The 16,788-nt window shown below is 37.7% G+C and overlaps 2 protein-coding genes, 1 non-coding gene and 1 pseudogene across 12 annotated transcripts in view; 1 reads left to right on the top strand and 3 right to left on the bottom strand.

Annotated features, from left to right (window-relative positions):
• LOC109844567 overlaps positions 1 to 16,222 on the top strand; it is a 30,540-nt gene extending 14,318 nt beyond the window's left edge. The window contains exons 3-5 of the mRNA XM_020413667.1: positions 4,901 to 5,035; positions 11,979 to 12,064; positions 16,142 to 16,222. Coding sequence (XP_020269256.1) covers positions 4,901 to 5,035; positions 11,979 to 12,064; positions 16,142 to 16,204 — 284 coding nt within the window. The 3' untranslated portion in view covers positions 16,205 to 16,222. The remainder of the gene's footprint in view (positions 1 to 4,900; positions 5,036 to 11,978; positions 12,065 to 16,141) is intronic.
• TRNAG-CCC lies at positions 4,697 to 4,767 on the bottom strand. The gene has a single exon. It is a non-coding gene; the product is annotated as a tRNA-Gly (tRNA).
• On the bottom strand, positions 6,172 to 10,761 carry LOC109844568 (annotated as a pseudogene).
• Positions 10,717 to 15,332, bottom strand: LOC109844566 (chaperone protein dnaJ 39-like). Of its 10 annotated transcripts, none has more exons than XM_020413658.1 (12): positions 15,050 to 15,332; positions 14,842 to 14,946; positions 14,509 to 14,584; positions 14,312 to 14,423; positions 14,211 to 14,240; positions 14,074 to 14,116; positions 13,871 to 13,935; positions 13,231 to 13,273; positions 13,017 to 13,092; positions 12,730 to 12,817; positions 12,004 to 12,035; positions 10,730 to 10,802 (listed from the first exon to the last, which is right to left on the bottom strand). In XM_020413658.1, exons 2-12 carry the CDS (start codon positions 14,858 to 14,860, stop codon positions 10,790 to 10,792), a joined length of 597 nt encoding a protein of 198 aa, XP_020269247.1. In that variant the 5' UTR covers positions 14,861 to 14,946; positions 15,050 to 15,332; the 3' UTR covers positions 10,730 to 10,789. The 10 variants fall into 10 exon arrangements, 8 of the variants coding, with proteins under 8 accessions (XP_020269255.1, XP_020269247.1, XP_020269254.1 ...); XM_020413663.1 differs by having other exon boundaries at positions 10,731 to 10,802; positions 14,509 to 14,591; XM_020413665.1 differs by lacking the exon at positions 14,211 to 14,240.

Genomic DNA, 16,788 nt, shown 5'->3' with positions numbered 1-16,788 from the left:
TAATTACTTGCTAACACGCCCCCGCAGTTGGAGCGGTAGGAGGCAGAACGCTCAAACTGGTACGGAACCGAGTGAAAAGATGACGCGGCAGGCCTTTAGTAAATATATCCGCATATTGATGTTCAGAAGGCACGTGCATGACCCGAACTTCGCCCAACTTAACCTTATCACGAACGAAATGAATATCAAGATCAACATGTTTGGTTCGTTGATGTTGGACGGGATTGCCGGAAAGGTAGATTGCCAAAATGTTATCACAGAAGACTAAAGTGGACTGCCGTAGTGGTACATGTAGTTCAAGCAATAAGTTGCGTAACCAACTAGTTTCGGCGACGGCATTAGCTACGCCTCTATATTCAGCCTCGGCGCTTGATCGGGAGATTGTAGCTTGACGTTTTGAAGACCAAGAGACGAGATTATTCCCCATAAAAACACAATATCCGGACGTACTACGACGGGAGTCGGGGCAACCTGCCCAATCGGCGTCGGAGTAGGCCGTGAGATGAACAGAACGAGAGGGTCTGATAGTGAGGCCATGATCAAGAGTGCCTTGAAGATAACGAATAATTCGTTTCAAAAATTGTAGATGCGGGGCACGGGGATCATGCATGAATAAGCAAACCTGTTGTACGGCGTAGGCTATGTCAGGGCGAGTGATGGTAAGATATTGAAGTGCGCCAGCCAAGCTACGGTAGTGAGAAGGATCATCAACAGGTGGTCCAGCATTGGCACTTAGCTTTGAACCAGGGTCCACGGGTGTTGTACTGGGTTTGCAGGAACCCATTTTTGCACGATTTATGATGTCTTTCGTATAAGTGTGCTGCGATAAGAAGAGGCCGTGGGAAGTGCGGCTGACATTAATACCCAAAAAGTGATGGAGATGGCCAAGATCAGTCATTGCAAATTCTCGTGAAAGGCTTGAGATGATGGAGCTGATAAGGGCAGCGCTTGAGGCGGTAAGAACAATGTCGTCGACATAGAGAAGTAAGCAGTGGCCGTAGGTGTCTTATAAATAAATAAAGAAGAGTCACACACGCTACTCTTGAAACCTCGAGAAATAATGAACGTGGCAAATCGGGTATGCCAGGCCCGAGGCGCTTGTTTTAGGCCATATAAGGACTTTCGCAGCTTACATACATGAGTGGGAGCAGATTTGTCGACGAAACCGGGTGGTTGGTGCATATACACTGTCTCTTCCAAGTCACCATGTAAAAAAGCATTTTTAACGTCCAATTGGTGTATGGGCCAAGACCGCGACACAGCTAAACTGAGCACCGTGCGAATTGTAGTAGGTTTGACAACTGGGCTAAATGTTTCATCACAATCAATCCCTACTTGCTGTGTTTTACCATTGACTACTAAGCGGGCCTTGTATCGCTGTAATGAAGTAGGTGCAGGGTGAGTAGGGTTGACGTGGGGAGAGGATTGGGGGGTATGTGGTGGTGGTGAGGGTGTAGGTGTTTGAGGGGAGGTGGGTTCGGTGTTGGGTGGTGGTTGGTCAGTGTTGGGTGGTGTTGGTTCGTTAGTGGAAGGTGTAAAGGAGTCAAATAAAAGGGGGTTGGGGTTGCTGTCGAGAAAGGCGTAGGAGTGTGGTGTGGAGGGGGACTTTTCTGCGAACGGGAAAGTGCTTTCATCGAAGATGACATGACGAGAGATGATGGTTTTGCCCGTGTGGAGGTCGAGGCAGCGATAGCCGCGTTGGTTAGGAGGGTACCCCAAAAAAACACATTGTTTAGCTCGAGGGGCAAGCTTGTGTGGTCGTGTAGCAGAAGTATTTGGGTAACAAGTGCAACCGAAGACACGAAGATGGTCATAAGAGGGGTGTTTGAGATAGAGAGCGGAAGTGGGAGTTAGGTAATTAAGAGTGGTGGTGGGGAGGATATTGTGGAGGTGAGTGGCGACGTGGAGAGCTTCGACCCAATATTGGGGAGGTACTGATGCGTGATTAAGGAGGACAAGGGTGATGTCATTGAGTCGTTGTATCATACGTTCGGATTTCCCGTTTTGTGAAGAAGTTTGTGGACATGAAAAACGAAAAACGAGGCCATGGTTTATAGCGAAGTTGTGAAAGGAATTATTATCGAACTCACGACCCAAATCACATTGAAAGGTTTTTATTTGACGATTAAATTGTGTCTTGACAAAATTATTGAATTGGAGAAATCGGTCAAACACTTGTGACTTATATTGAAGGGGATAAATCCAAACAAATTGAGTGAAATTGTCAATTAATACCATATAATATTTGTGACCATGTTTGCTTGGTATAGGGGACGTCCATAAGTCGCTGTGGACGATATCAAACGGAGCAATGGTTTGAGAATGAGAATCATAAAAAGGAAGCCGCTTGTGTTTGCTAATATGACAGGAAGAACAAGAATTGAAGTGATGAAATTTATTACACGCAATACTTTGACGACATTTTAAAAAAATGTAACACAGGAGCCCCGGGATGACCGAGACGGGAATGCCACACATCTGGACCGTGGACAAGGAAAGCTTGTGGTTGACTTTTGGAGGAACTGGATGTTGTCGAAGAGGGTAGGGTGGACACGGGGTAGAGCTCGCCATCACTGTCACTCCGTAAAATCATTTTCCCAGTCGGAATATCCTTCACAGAAAAGCCAAACGGGTCAAATTCCACACTAACATTGTTATCTTTCGTAAACTGGCGGACTGAAATTAAAATTTTAATTATGTTGGGCGTGTGAAGAACGTGGCGAAGGTGAAGGGAACGGGAGGTGGTAGGTATCATAGAGGTGCCTGATCCCGCAACTGGAATACTATTGCCATTTCCGACATAAATAGAACGAATATTACTCGTATTAAACGGGAAAGAAATCATACCTGGGTCAGCGGTCATATGAGAAGAAGCACCCGTATCCATGAACCACGGGTCAACTTGGGACTGAACTGAAAGAGCCTGAAACGCCTGACTGAGGTCCGTTGGTTGAGAGGCCTCATTATCAGTGACGAACGCCTGTCCTTGATGTCGTGGCTGCTGTCCACGAAACATTGGTCGAGTCTGGGGCATGGCGTGAGATGGCCACGGCTGTACCCAACCGGGGTAGGTAGGGTAAGGGCAAGGGGGTGGTGTCCATGGTGATGGCCAGGCCGCAGGTGGGGTCCACGAAGGCATGGGTTTTTGGGCCGATTGATTATTGGAACCATTATGATGAGAGTTATTTTGAGATCGATTGTTGGTGCGATTATAAGAACCATTATTATTGCGACGAGAAGAACGAGAATTACCAGAGGTGCCGGAGTTTTGTCCGTACTAACGGGGGGGACCAGTGGAGGTGGCCTTGGGAGGCTGGTCAGCCCACGAGTCCGCAGGAGCAGCAAGGGCAGTGGCAGAATCTTCAGTGCCAGATTTGCGATGGAGTTCGAGTTCCAGCATACTTCTTGCGGTCTCGAAATTAGGAGAGGTCTGATTGATGAAAGATGCAACGGTATCGTATTCAGAGGGCAGGCCACGTACCAACTGAATTACGAGGCGGCGGTCGATGACGGGGGCATCTACATCTTTAAGCATCCCGGCAATCTCGCGAAGGCGTTGACAATAGGCCTCGAGCGAGGGCATATTTCCCAGTCGAAGAGAGTTAAACTCCGATTCGAGGGCGGCGGCGCGAGCCCCTTTATTGTTGTTGAAGATATTTGCAACCCGAACCCAAGCCTCACGGGCAGTGGATTCGTCTTCAAGAACACGAGGAAGGAGGTCGTCGCTTAGTGTACCGTAAATCCATTGGAGCACGTGCGCATCGACTTCAGACCATGATTCGTAGGAATCATCCGTCTCGGCAGGGGAAGGAGTGCCATCGATGTGAGACACAACCTTGTACCCTCGGGCATGGAGTTTAAATAGGCGAACCCACGACGCATATGTGACCTTCGTGCCGTCGAGGACACGAACTTTATTCTGGATATTGGTTACGGTGAACACCGGATGCAAGCCGGGTTTGGGGGATGGTGTTTCGGTTGTCATGGAGGTTTGTGCGTGAGGCAGAGGAACGGTGTTACTTCGAAAAAATAACACAACGGCACAGGCAGGATGCGTGAATAGATCGAAATCCTATTCAAAGCTCTGATACCATGTCAGATTTTTGTAATCCCCTGAATTGGGTTGCTGATTCTCATTCATATATATACCATGAATACAAACAATCTTCCCTATAATTAGGAGATATGCCAAACTAATATGCAATATTCTAGGAGCTAATTAAGGAGACTATAATTACAAAATATTCTGCAATATTCTAGGAGCTAATTAAGGAGATTATAATTACAAAATATTCACAGAATAATTACTTGCTAACATTACTGATTGCAAGATCTTGAGCTCCCTTCATCAGAGATGACCTTCGATCAAGATTTGTTGAATCTTTTAAAGAGCAAGATTCCAGAATCTCCGCCATCGATTTAGTCATCTTCGCTCCCTTAGGGCCCATCGATCCCATGAGAGATCCATCACCATCTCCACTATCAACAGAAAAAGCATCTGAATTCTCCTCAGGATCAATCAGAGATGAAATTGAAGCTCCTAGTCCAGATCTGAGAATTTTTTTCCCCGCTGAATTTCTTCTTCTTTCCCATTGAGATCTCAGCAGATGCACAGGATAGCAGGGAAAGAATCGCCTGCTATCTTACGCTGTAACTGCTCCAACGGTACATCCTATATTATTTAAGAAGTGCACGATGCGCGTCCAGGGAATCGAACCCTGGTCAGTACCGTGGGAGGGTACTATGATACCACTACACCAGATGCGCAGAGACAACTAGTTGATAGTTGCTACTATTTTTTGTCATCATGTTGCTCAAAAATGTTTTTGCACTTTGCTCGTCCTTCTGCTAACGATGAACATGCTTTTCACTGATTTTATTTTATTATAATCGTTTCCAGAATTTATATTACAAACAAAAAAGTGGGAAGCTTCGTCTCGCAGCGAACCTGTCGGCATGAATCGAAACCCAAGCGGCCTGAGAGCATGCTCTCTACATCTGAAGGAGAAGAAAAGGAAACAAAGACATGATTCAGGTGTGATAATAGTACAGTATTCAACACTTTTAGTTATTGATCGCTAATCATGTTTATTAAGCGTAAGTTGACACCAACAGAATATGTTGACATTTAATTAAATGGCCATGTTATAAGCAAAGTATATTGCTTAATGAAAAAAAAATGTATCTGGATGCCATACCCTTCCACTAAAACAAATTAGGATAGCATCGAATGATAATGTATATCAATATATTGATGCGGAACCTACTACTTTTAGTTTTTTTCTTAGCCCCCTAATTACCTGCGCCAACTATTTGTTAAAATTTCTTCTCAAGTTGGATAGAATCGTGACATAGTTATGAACTAGGGTTAAATCGAAAGCCTAAATGAAGGTCAGAAAATGTTGGATAAATACAGTTCCTTTAGCTCTTACTGCAAGTTTGGGAGTTTAATAGCTATGCGCGCACAAATCCAGTTGGATATATATTTTGACGGGGATTTAGTGAGCGAAGAGATACATGCTACGTGAAATCGAGTGCGGTCCCCAACCAAGGCTATCGTAGTCTCTGGGGGTGCAGCTGGTTTGGATCCACGTCATACTACTTAGGCTAGTTTGAGAGACTCTTTCGATGGAGCTATTAAATAAGCTGGTTTGGATCCACGTCATACTACTTAGGCTAGTTTGAGAGACTCTTTCGATGGAGCTATTAAATATATAAAAATAAATTTCATTACCATGAGAAGCCATGCATATCTCTCTGAAGAAACCGTGAGCTAAAAAGTCCCTTTTTCAAGGGATGAGAATGACAGCTGGGCTTTGCACCCGAGTGATGTTGCTCGGAATCAATTACAAGCCTAGTCGAATTATTATGTTTTTGTGCGATCGCAGATTGAGATAGATTTGAGAAGGGAAAGTAAAAAATTTTGTAGGTTTTTGGGGTCGGGAAGAAAACTTGTGGAAAAGCTAACACGACACCAATTAATGTCAGCGGCGCTATTACGTATGGAGAGGATCTACGGAGAACAGTAGGATTCTGAAATAGGATTCGTATTTTTTATCATTACTAGTTAGATTGCACGTGCAATGCACGTGGTAAAATTTTTAATATTAATTTAAATTATAATTATATTTATGGAAAGATTTGGTATAAATTTAATAAATGTACACAATATATATGAACATAGGCTAAAAATTAAAAATGTTTGATTAATACATTTATATTTAAGGATCAATTATGCGATAGTAGAGTGGTTGTATCTACAAGATGATTGATCAATCAAATACAATTCTCAGATGTTTTTGGGAATCATTAGAAGACTGAGTGCAATGTGATCATCCATGCAAGTCATATGTTGTGTTATTATCCGTCGTTCCATCTCCCTTTGTAGGTTTTCTCGCTTGGAAGCAATTGCATCTATCTCATCAATGAATATGATTGATGGGGCAGTAAATTATCTTATAGTTTCTTCAGAAACACCTACAACAATCATGTGCAAAGTTAAAATAAATTGATATTAAAATTTATCAATGTCATTTAGTCATGAAGTAATTGACAGTAATCACATAGCACTTCCTCTTACAAGAGCAAATCAATTAAAATTAGCTAAATCCTAGACTGTTTCAATAGCTCAGAAATTAGATCAGATATCCCATGGAAGAAAATTAGTGTGATGCTGAAAACTATGAAAACTGTCACTAACCGTGTACGTGATATTTGTTAAAAAATTAGTTACAAGCTGTCACTAACCGTGGCGAGTACCTTAGTATGAATTGGTCGGCAAGATTGAACAGTTACAGGTTCTCCATGTATGAATTGGTCGGCAAGATTGAACAATTACAGGTCCCCCTTGTTCGATGGATGTAAACCAGTTGTTATACTCGAAACAGAAGAAAAAAGAAGGAAAATGGAAAAAAAAAATAGTTTGTGTATGCAGTGTTATATTCGATGAGACCTAGCTGTATAAGAAACTGGATTCTGGATCATTGAAAACTTTTAACATGCCTGATCAATTGCAAACATCACAGGAATATCTTTCACCAATGATAATTCCTTCCTCAAGCGAACCAAGATCCCAACTGAAGCATGAGAATAGGTAATGCCATTTTGAACAAGCTCAATAATGTGGATCCTTCAGGCATTGCCATGGAATCAACCCCTTTCATCATTCCAACACCGGCACTTTCTCCCAAGGGAATAGGCTCAAAAATTTAACAAGGTAATTGTTGTAAGCGAGACTTGTTGAATTCTAGAAAATCCTAAATGTCGACACCAATATTAGAAACAGCAGCTTAGAATCGGGGTTTTCTCTAGAAATATAGACCACAAAACAGGGCATTCATGATTCATATCACTATGCTATGTGGAAAAAGATGCCCAGATAAGAGAAAGAAAAAGCCAACTTATATGTTGAATATGAAAAGGAAAGAAAAGAATGCAACCGATACATCCACTTTTATCGACATTATAAAATTTTCATAGTAAAAATAAAATTTTGAATTAATACAACGTTAGAGTTCAGGAATCCTAACTGAAAAGTATCTAATTGTTACCTGATATGGTTATGATCCTCCTAAAGCCAACTCTACCTTCATCTAAATCTAATTCTAATTATTAAAAGCATTTCTATTAGCATCCATTGAAAGTCCATGCAACAAAGCCATAAATTGAGAGATGTCAAAATGCCAAGATTAATTACTCACTATGTTGTGTACCAAAGGTAGTCTGTTGCGTCTCTCGTCACATTTATTTGCTCCAATAATCCATTTGTTGTGAACGAGTTATCATCGTAGGAGTTTGTGTCTTTGTTGTAAGATATCCACGAAAACTCTCCAACGGAATCCATTTTCATCAGTGAGGTTTGGACTCCTACCTGTTTACATCAGTATAGTAAGTCACCAAGACTAATTTTTTTGAGAAAAATAATCTAATTGGTCATGAATGTAAGTACATAGAATGCACTAACTTAATTTGGGTTTTTTTTTTGTATATCTACCAAGTGAATCATGCATACCCCCCTCAGTAAAAAAATTCACATGCACACACAAAAACTTCGATATTTGCAAGAATACTCCTAATATCAAAGAAAATAGTTAACATTTTATCACTGTATCCCACAAATTAATTTGTTGATTTTTTCCACCCAAATTTGATTATTTAGAGGGTAGCTTTGCAAATAATTGGAAAAATGCGTGATTTATATATTAAAAAGTCAAATTTGTATTATACATCTATACAAGAGATTATTGAATTGTACGACGTTGAATCAAAGGTTTTGCTCACCCTTTCATTGTTGAAGACAGAGGTTTTACAGTCAGGAAGGATGCTAACAGACCAAGTAGGAAGATCATAGTGCATACCATTGAAAGCTACTTTAATTAAGTTTTGAGAATCACCTGAAAACGTGAGACTATACCAAGGAATGATGAAGAGTTAGTCTGTAAACCATTTATAAGGATGTTCTACAAAAAGAATATTTGTTTATAGCTAGGCTACATCTTGATTGCTTCCAAGTGATGTCCTAATAGGATCCCCAGAAGCCAAAGCAGGTTCACAGAACTTGATTGCTTTGTTCAAGTCTTTCAAATGGTCCGATTTTGGTTCTCTTAACAGACCTATGGAAAAAGAGTGTAAATTTTCAATAGTTGACAGAGAGCAAGTACAAAACGTGATTCCCGGATTAAAATGTTTTATGTCATAATTGGTGATATAGTAGTGTATATTAAACATTTATTTATTTGTTATTAATTTCTTAAGTGTTTGCACATTCTCTATTGTACTCATTAGTAGTGCAAGAAGATTACCTTGTTTAATGTTTAAAGTGTGTTAGTGTATGCCTAATAGGTGTGAACATTGAAATTATCTACCTATAAAGTGTATTTGGTAAGAGACATATCTTCTCTTAACTGCTATAATTTGCCTAATTTAAAAATTACTGCATAGTGACTCGAAGAGAAAGGTGTTAAGTGAGAAACTGGCAAACTAATCATACTTATTAAACAATGCATAAGATTAACTGACCATATTCATCAATTGGAGCATCATAATTATAGTTTGTAGCTATGAATGGACCACCAGCTGTCTTGCCAAAATTCGTTCCACCATGGTACTATAGCCAAAAAGCAAGTAAGTAAAAGTCACACTTGTAAAACATAATATTTCGATGAAACAAAAATAAATAGTACATTAAATCCTCACCATATAGTAGTTGAAATAAGATCCACCTTTCTGTATAAACTGTGCAATAGGAAAGGCCACATCTTCAACGTGTTGATAATGAACTGGACCTCCAAACCTTGTAAACCTGAAATGTATACAAAAGAAAACAAAAGGTTGTGAATTTGGCTAAAAAATAACCATATCTTCCTAATTAAACTAATGAAAAGTTGCTTAGAATTAAATCAATTACCATGCAGTCCAGACTTCAGTCCACATAGATGGTTTATATGGATTGTTTGGAGAGAAATCATCGACATAAAATCCATTCCACGTGTTAATCTATACGAATTCAAGAAAATGTTTTACTATTAAGAATGATTCAATTTGACTATTTAAAGAGGTGCAGTGAGATAGAATATAAGATTACTAAAGCATGTGCAGTGGGTCCTTGTAGAGAAGGCAAACACAATTATAAATTATTTAACTAAGCTGTCACTGAAAAGGATTCCAAAATGATTTAAAAAAGAGAAGAAGAAACTTACAATAGGATCAGGTGCATCATCTTCTTTGCACATAATCCATTGAATCCCAGTGTCAAGGTCGAGTTTCATTTTCGCTGCCCAACCTGCATAAGCCTTTGCTGGAGCCTCATGATCCCGTTGTAGATGCCTAAATTCATTCTCAATCTGCGAAAATATAGCAATAAATAATCTAATATCAATACAAGCAATATTAGTATTACTATAAATTTGTAGAGATAATGTTGAAAACTTGTAACCTGAGATACATAATAGTGTCACCCTGCCATTGGAATATATTTTCTGATTTCATCATTCCAACGAACTTCTGGGTGAAGTTCTGCATTTCCTACTGTAAAAGGGACAAGATCAAAATATATTCCTATGTGATTATAAAATTTTATATTAGCTAAATTTTGGGTTATTTCTGTACCTTGAAAGGTTCGTTATCAGTTCTGAAACTGATACCAGGCACATATTTGAGGCAAACATGGAATCCCGTATACATTACAATAAACCATAAACATAATTAAACATTAATATTTAAATTAATCAATCAATCCATAGCAAATTTTCTCATTACCCAAAATTCCATTCAGCACAAACATAAGGGCCAATGCGCAGATTGACATATAGGCCATCCTTCTGTACTAACTTGATAAACTTAACCAAGTCATACATGTCCTCAAAATAATACTGCACACCAAAAGAAAGTCATCGATAAATCATCAAAAGTCACCAAAAATAAAAAGCTAAAGTTCTAGTATTTTACCTGGCCTTGGACAGGCTCATGCCCATTCCAGAAAACATAGGTTTGAATCTCATTCAAGTCCCCATCTTTAGCCTTTCGAATGAGATCTGGCCACATCTGAACAATACCCAAATTAAAAAAAAAGAACCAAAAATATTTCAGTCCGACTTTGAGTTTGATTTGGTACCCAACACACTCCTCCTGATTCGTTTGCCCCTCGTATGCCTGCTTTTGCTCTTGCTACGGTCATCACTAATATCGCCCCTGGATTCCCTGTTGTTGCTTGTGATGATGAAACAATGGTCATTGATGTTGAGTGGGTGCAGAAGAAAGAGAAGATTGGACAACGAATACCCTCAGCAAGCTAGAAGAAAGTCCTGACAATAAGCATATTTTTTACAAGTTTAACTTGTTATGCTCCTGACAGCATGTCATAAGTTCCTCAATCTATATCTATAAATAAAGTGAACTGCATCTATTGTAAATTAAACACTGTAAACCAAAACATGTGTGTATTGTAACTATAACTTCAGTTAGATTTGAATGAAAAGCAGGTATATAACAAGAAAAACAACAATGACAACAATTAGTAGACAAATAAATCAAATCCAAGTCACAAAACAGAGGCTAGACACAACAAATTAGTCTTTATGTTTTTTTGGGAGAAGATGCTATCAAGTAAAATATCTCTAGACACTCAATTAGGTGGAAAAAGAATCTATCAGAAGATTCATGATAGGGAGTGGTCAATAAAACTCTTCTCATGAGACATCAGATTCTCATATACAATCATTAACATGAATGTGTAATTTTGCTATGTATATAACTCATGATGAAAGAGGGGGCAACAAATCTCTTAAGAGTCGCAGGAGTGAGTGGAAATTTTTCTGATTATTCAATCATACAATTGCCAGGGAACGTCCAAATGCGTGCAAACCAAACTGAATGAATTTCATGACTCAAATGCATTAGTCCATAGTCTTTATTTATCTCGTGTGATACCAATAATAGCTTATGATTTAAGAACAAAACTCATATGCAAAGTACAATAATTATGTTAACAAATATAATTAATCAGGCAGCTGACTCTTAACTGTCTTCTAGTCAACAAATATGACGGATGTCAAACATAGTATCTTTAGGGACATTGTAGCATTTTCAGCGTACTATATAATTATCCAACCATATGTGGATTTTTCAAATATCTATAGAATTTGGAAACATGTATATTTTTTTAGTACGTAAAATCATAGTTTGGTAGCAGGTATCAATCTGTCATATTTGATCCATATACGATAGAATTTAACTATCGAAACATGTCCAAGAAAAAGGGTTGTGCCATCTATTAATTTCAATAATGTTTATGAATATAATCACATCTACTCATGATCACAATAGCAACTCAATGTGCCTTTTTGTTATTTTCCAAGAAACAAGGTAATCATAATCCATGTTGATTACTTTTATTGAAATTTTATTAAGCAAAAGAAAATTACAGGGACGCAATCTTGTTAATTATGCAGCACTTTCAATATAATGAACTTATTTTGTAGAATGGAATGTGGCTTGGACAACAACCTTATTTCTCGAAGAATTGACCTCCTCTGTAGCTGCACAAACGAAGAAGAAGGAAAAAACTGTAAGTGCACCAAGTATAGACTTCTGCTCATGCGGATCACACCACAGATGTCCTCACAACCTATAATATTTGACTACTCAGGAGAGGGACAAACTACTTGATAATTTGTTTGTAAAAACTTTGTTCAAATATCGGATTATCTTCACCAATGATTTTTTCAAAGGTATTGAATCCTAAATTGATCACATGATTTATTCAAAGGTATTGAATCCTAAATTGATCATCGTCCACGAAAAAATGTTACCTTTGTCCATTGTCGAAGAAATGAACTTAACGTGCATAAGTATAATGTGAACCATGTTAAAACAGTGAGAGAGATTCCTTCAATACACGGCGTTGGTAAATGAAGAACACTATCAACGTGCAATTCTTCATGTAAGCAACACTTAGCAGAGGTGTATAATAAGTTATTAAATAAAAGTAATTTTCTCAATTCCCCACTTCAACCAAAAAAAAAGTAAGTTTTTCCAGATGCTCATCTCACTTCCATACAACTTTAGCTTATCCCTACATGTTAGCTAACAAAAACTGGCAAAACATAATACTGTTCCCTAAGAGTCCAAGACCATATATGGTTCTCACGACTTTACTCTCAAATATGGAGGAAATGTGTCAAGTGATTAGAATGTGTTCATTTAGCAAAAATAATTTTCATACTGTACTACCTGAGTGACTCTGTCAACAATGCAATCATCAGCATAAGTTCCTTTATGGATGCATGGTAGCCGGTCAAACCTAGGATCCTTGGCAATCCTGTAACAAACCAATGAATAACTCAGTCATAGCAAAAGGAAATATATGCACTTGCGGAAATGATACTAAGGACCAATGCAATATGAAAAGGGCAACACCAATAGCTTCAATTAGAAAACTGCATAACCACAGCCACAAGTACCATGATAACAAATCATCTTTGAAATCAAAATCTTGGTTAAAGGAGACTGAAAGAAACCTTAAAGCTACCCGATATTTCTGTCCCAATTTTTCAAGCTCAGCCATGACACAGTCCGTGATACAGGGAGTGGTGCCTAAATAAGCCAATGACAGTAAGATTGGCGTCAGCAATTAATTATTAATAAGACATAAAGCCAAGCAAAGCAAAGCAAAATGAAGGTAAGGAACAAGTATGGTAATAAAATACAAACTGAGTTTATCTTCCAACTCACATTTTGCATACAGACAGTCCATCATTCCTTTCTCCAGATCCAACTACACGTAAAGTCAGATCCCTTGAGTAATTAGTAATCACATATTTTAAGATTTAATAGAGTAATCAAATACTGGCAATAATATCAAATATCTTTGGAGGAAGTGATTATTTCTAAACTTTATGCACACCGCCCCTGAAAAATTGTTTACTTTGTTAATAAACTTCAGTTGTTTATCGATGAACATACCTAAAGGCATGCATATCTATATCGTAGAGGAGCATTCTGCCGAACTAATCAATGATCATGCATATCTATACCTCCAAAGATAAACAATAGCATTATCAAGTTTGATTTTTAATTTGTTCAACTATATTATCAAGTTTCCTTTCATCTCATTCCAGTTGATGTTTCATTACTTATTAGCTTTATCATACGCAATGATAATAGCAAAACATTGATACTTCTACTTTGCTCTTTTTTATGAATTGCTGTTATCCATTTATTAGGATACTAAGGACCAATGCAATATGACAAGGGCAACACCAATAGCTTTAATTAGAAAACTGCATAACCACAGCCACAAGTACCATGATAACAAATCATCTTTGAAATCAAAATCTTGGTTAAAGGAGACTGAAAGAAACCTTAAAGCTACCCGATATTTCTGTCCCAATTTTTCAAGCTCAGCCATGACACAGTCCGTGATACAGGGAGTGGTGCCTAAATAAGCCAATGACAGTAAGATTGGCGTCAGCAATTAATTATTAATAAGACATAAAGCCAAGCAAAGCAAAGCAAAATGAAGGTAAGGAACAAGTATGGTAATAAAATACAAACTGAGTTTATCTTCCAACTCACATTTTGCATACAGACAGTCCATCATTCCTTTCTCCAGATCCAACTACACGTAAAGTCAGATCCCTTGAGTAATTAGTAATCACATATTTTAAGATTTAATAGAGTAATCAAATACTGGCAATAATATCAAGTGTTACACCAAAGAAGTGAGCACTCTGCTTCTCAACCTGAATTACAAAACAATGATCAAAGACAAGCAAGAAAACCAAAGAAGCATTCCAAAATAATGATAAAGTACCTTTCCACTGAAAGATGTACCCAGAGGAAGAGGTCTAATTGTGACGGTTCCATTTAGAGCTTCTTCAAGAACATTGGCAGATATAGTTGTCTTTATTGGAACACCAAGCTTACTGAAGATGTCAATGAATCATTTTGGTATCAGTAAACTTCCAGAACAATAAAGCATATGATTGTTAGATTAACTTCAAAAGTCACCTGAATAATGTTGTGAACATTGTATTGACAGTACCCAGGTTAGACAAGTCAATCTCCATGTCCATGCCTTCGCTTTCTATAGCCTAGCACAAAAAGACATTATGACAGGCATGCTATAGTATTTTGGGCAGGTAGAAAAAACTCACACAATACAAGTGAACAGAACATATCAAATAACCACTTGTGTCAAATCTCCTGCTGACACTAACTTAAGTGTTGGAAAATATATATACAGAAATCATTGTGCAACTTAGGCATAGTTAACGAGCTGAGTGTTAGGTGATGTGTGATCACTAATATGTTTATCTCAGGATTCTTCATTAGCTAACCAACCCATTTCTTTACGTATCATGCTCCACAGCTCCCGACAACCTATACTCCTTTAGATTATATCTGATGAACAAATATGAGCAAGCCCTAATTCGGACAATCCTTGACCTATTGTTGAATTAGAACAAAATGAAATGATGGCTAATTAGAACAAAATGAAATTGACCTATTGTTGAATTGAGCAGAAAACATAGGAAAAATTAAGTAATACCTTCTTCAATGAAATTCCTTACTGATTCTACCCGATGCAAAAATTCTACCCGATCTTAAGCCTTCAATTTGAAAAGATCGTAGGACGGCGTAACGTAAGAACGGAGAATGGGCTGAGAGGAAGGGTAACGGATGAACTGGTAAATTGAATTCATCTCTAAAAGTTGTTGGAGGTAATGGAAGATCAGAGGAGGAGGAGGAGGAGGAATTGAAAGGAGTAAAGTTTGGTAATTAAAATGACCGATGAATTGAAAGGACCGATGAATTGAAAGGAGGAAAATATGGGTAACAGATGAAAGAGTATCTTGGGGAGGCTATTTTGGGATATGTTTGGTAATTAAATTTGGGGTAAGGCTATTTTGGGGAGATGAAAGTTTTTCATGAACTCCCTCTTTTAAAGGGTAGATAGATGTGTGTGTGTGCGCGCGCGCGCGCGCGCGCGTGTTGTACACGAGAATAATGTGCATGCTTAGTGAAGTAGTTTATTCTCATTCACTTTATTAGGGGAGGGCACAATCACGTGGGTGCACATGAGTTTGAATGAGTGGATGAGAAGTGGCCGCTTTATTACTAAGCGTACCCGTAATTATCTCTCTCTCTCTCTATATATATATATACACACACACTTGCTATTTTAAAAAAAGAAGACAATGGATATCCTTAACAGGTGAATAAGACATTTATTTTAGAAATTATCATATGTTGCTCATTCACTTTATTAGGGGAGGGCACAATCACGTGGGTGCACATGAGTTTGAATGAGTGGATGAGAAGTGACCGCTTTATTACTAAGCGTACCCGTAATTATCTCTCTCTCTCTCTATATATATATATATATATACACACACACTTGCTATTTTTAAAAAAGAAGACAATGGATATCCTTAACAGGTGAATAAGACATTTATTTTAGAAATTATCATATGTTGCTAAGTTGCTTCAAAACCTAATGGAGCAAAACTGATAGTATATCTCCTCATGCTTGCATTGCATTTCTATAGAAGTTTCTTCTTACTTTTGATGCTTCATTGGAAACAAAATTAGTAATATAGATAAGAACTTGACATATTGGTCATATCTTGTGCTTGTCTAGGTTGCATGGATACAGGTGGATGTGCAGTCACGAATACAAACACGAGACACAACAAATATGTAAAAGGTAGGATACATGGACATAACTATATGTATAATTATTTTAAATTAGATTAAATATTGAATTACTTATAACATTTGTATGTTTCTTATCATCTATAAGAATAAAGTTAAATCAAACTAATAATCAAGGATTAATAACAAAAGTTATTTTAATAATGATTTTAAAAAATAGTTATTCAAATCAAACTGCTAATTGCAACTTAAATAAAATATCTGCTTAATAAAAGTAATAGAATATTTAAAAATAACCGCAATTCAAAAAATAAAATAAAATAAAATAATAAATAAATAAATAAAAATAAAAAATAAAAATAAAAATATAAAAGTAAAAAAATTCAGCATGCATGTATAGAGATTTTTCTTTTAAAAAAAATCACAGCTTAAACCGCATGTGTTCACGGGTAATCTGCGTATGGCACACGTGTTGAACACGAATACACGACCCAAAGTTAAAGTTGTCGAGTTTATATCGATTTAGAAAACATCATTGATATACCATATGATTAATCTATCAAATAAGTGAGAAATTTTGAGGTGATAGCAGTCACCAAAATAGCTTGGGGGTTATCCTCTCTATATCACTTC

The sequence above is a fragment of the Asparagus officinalis genome, chromosome 6 (genome assembly GCF_001876935.1).
Source record: "Asparagus officinalis chromosome 6, Aspof.V1, whole genome shotgun sequence".
Classification (NCBI taxonomy): Eukaryota; Viridiplantae; Streptophyta; class Magnoliopsida; order Asparagales; family Asparagaceae; genus Asparagus; species Asparagus officinalis.
The sequence above is the reverse complement of the archived record's forward strand: the minus strand, read 5'-3'. Positions and strand labels throughout refer to the sequence as shown.

Coding starts and splice junctions, on each gene's coding strand:
- LOC109844566 (XM_020413658.1), bottom strand. Junction 13,093..13,230: donor GGACTGTCTGTATGCAAAAT/GTGAGTTGGAAG, acceptor TGGCTTATTTAG/GCACCACTCCCTGTATCACG. Junction 12,818..13,016: donor AAATATCGGGTAGCTTTAAG/GTTTCTTTCAGT, acceptor GGTTTGTTACAG/GATTGCCAAGGATCCTAGGT.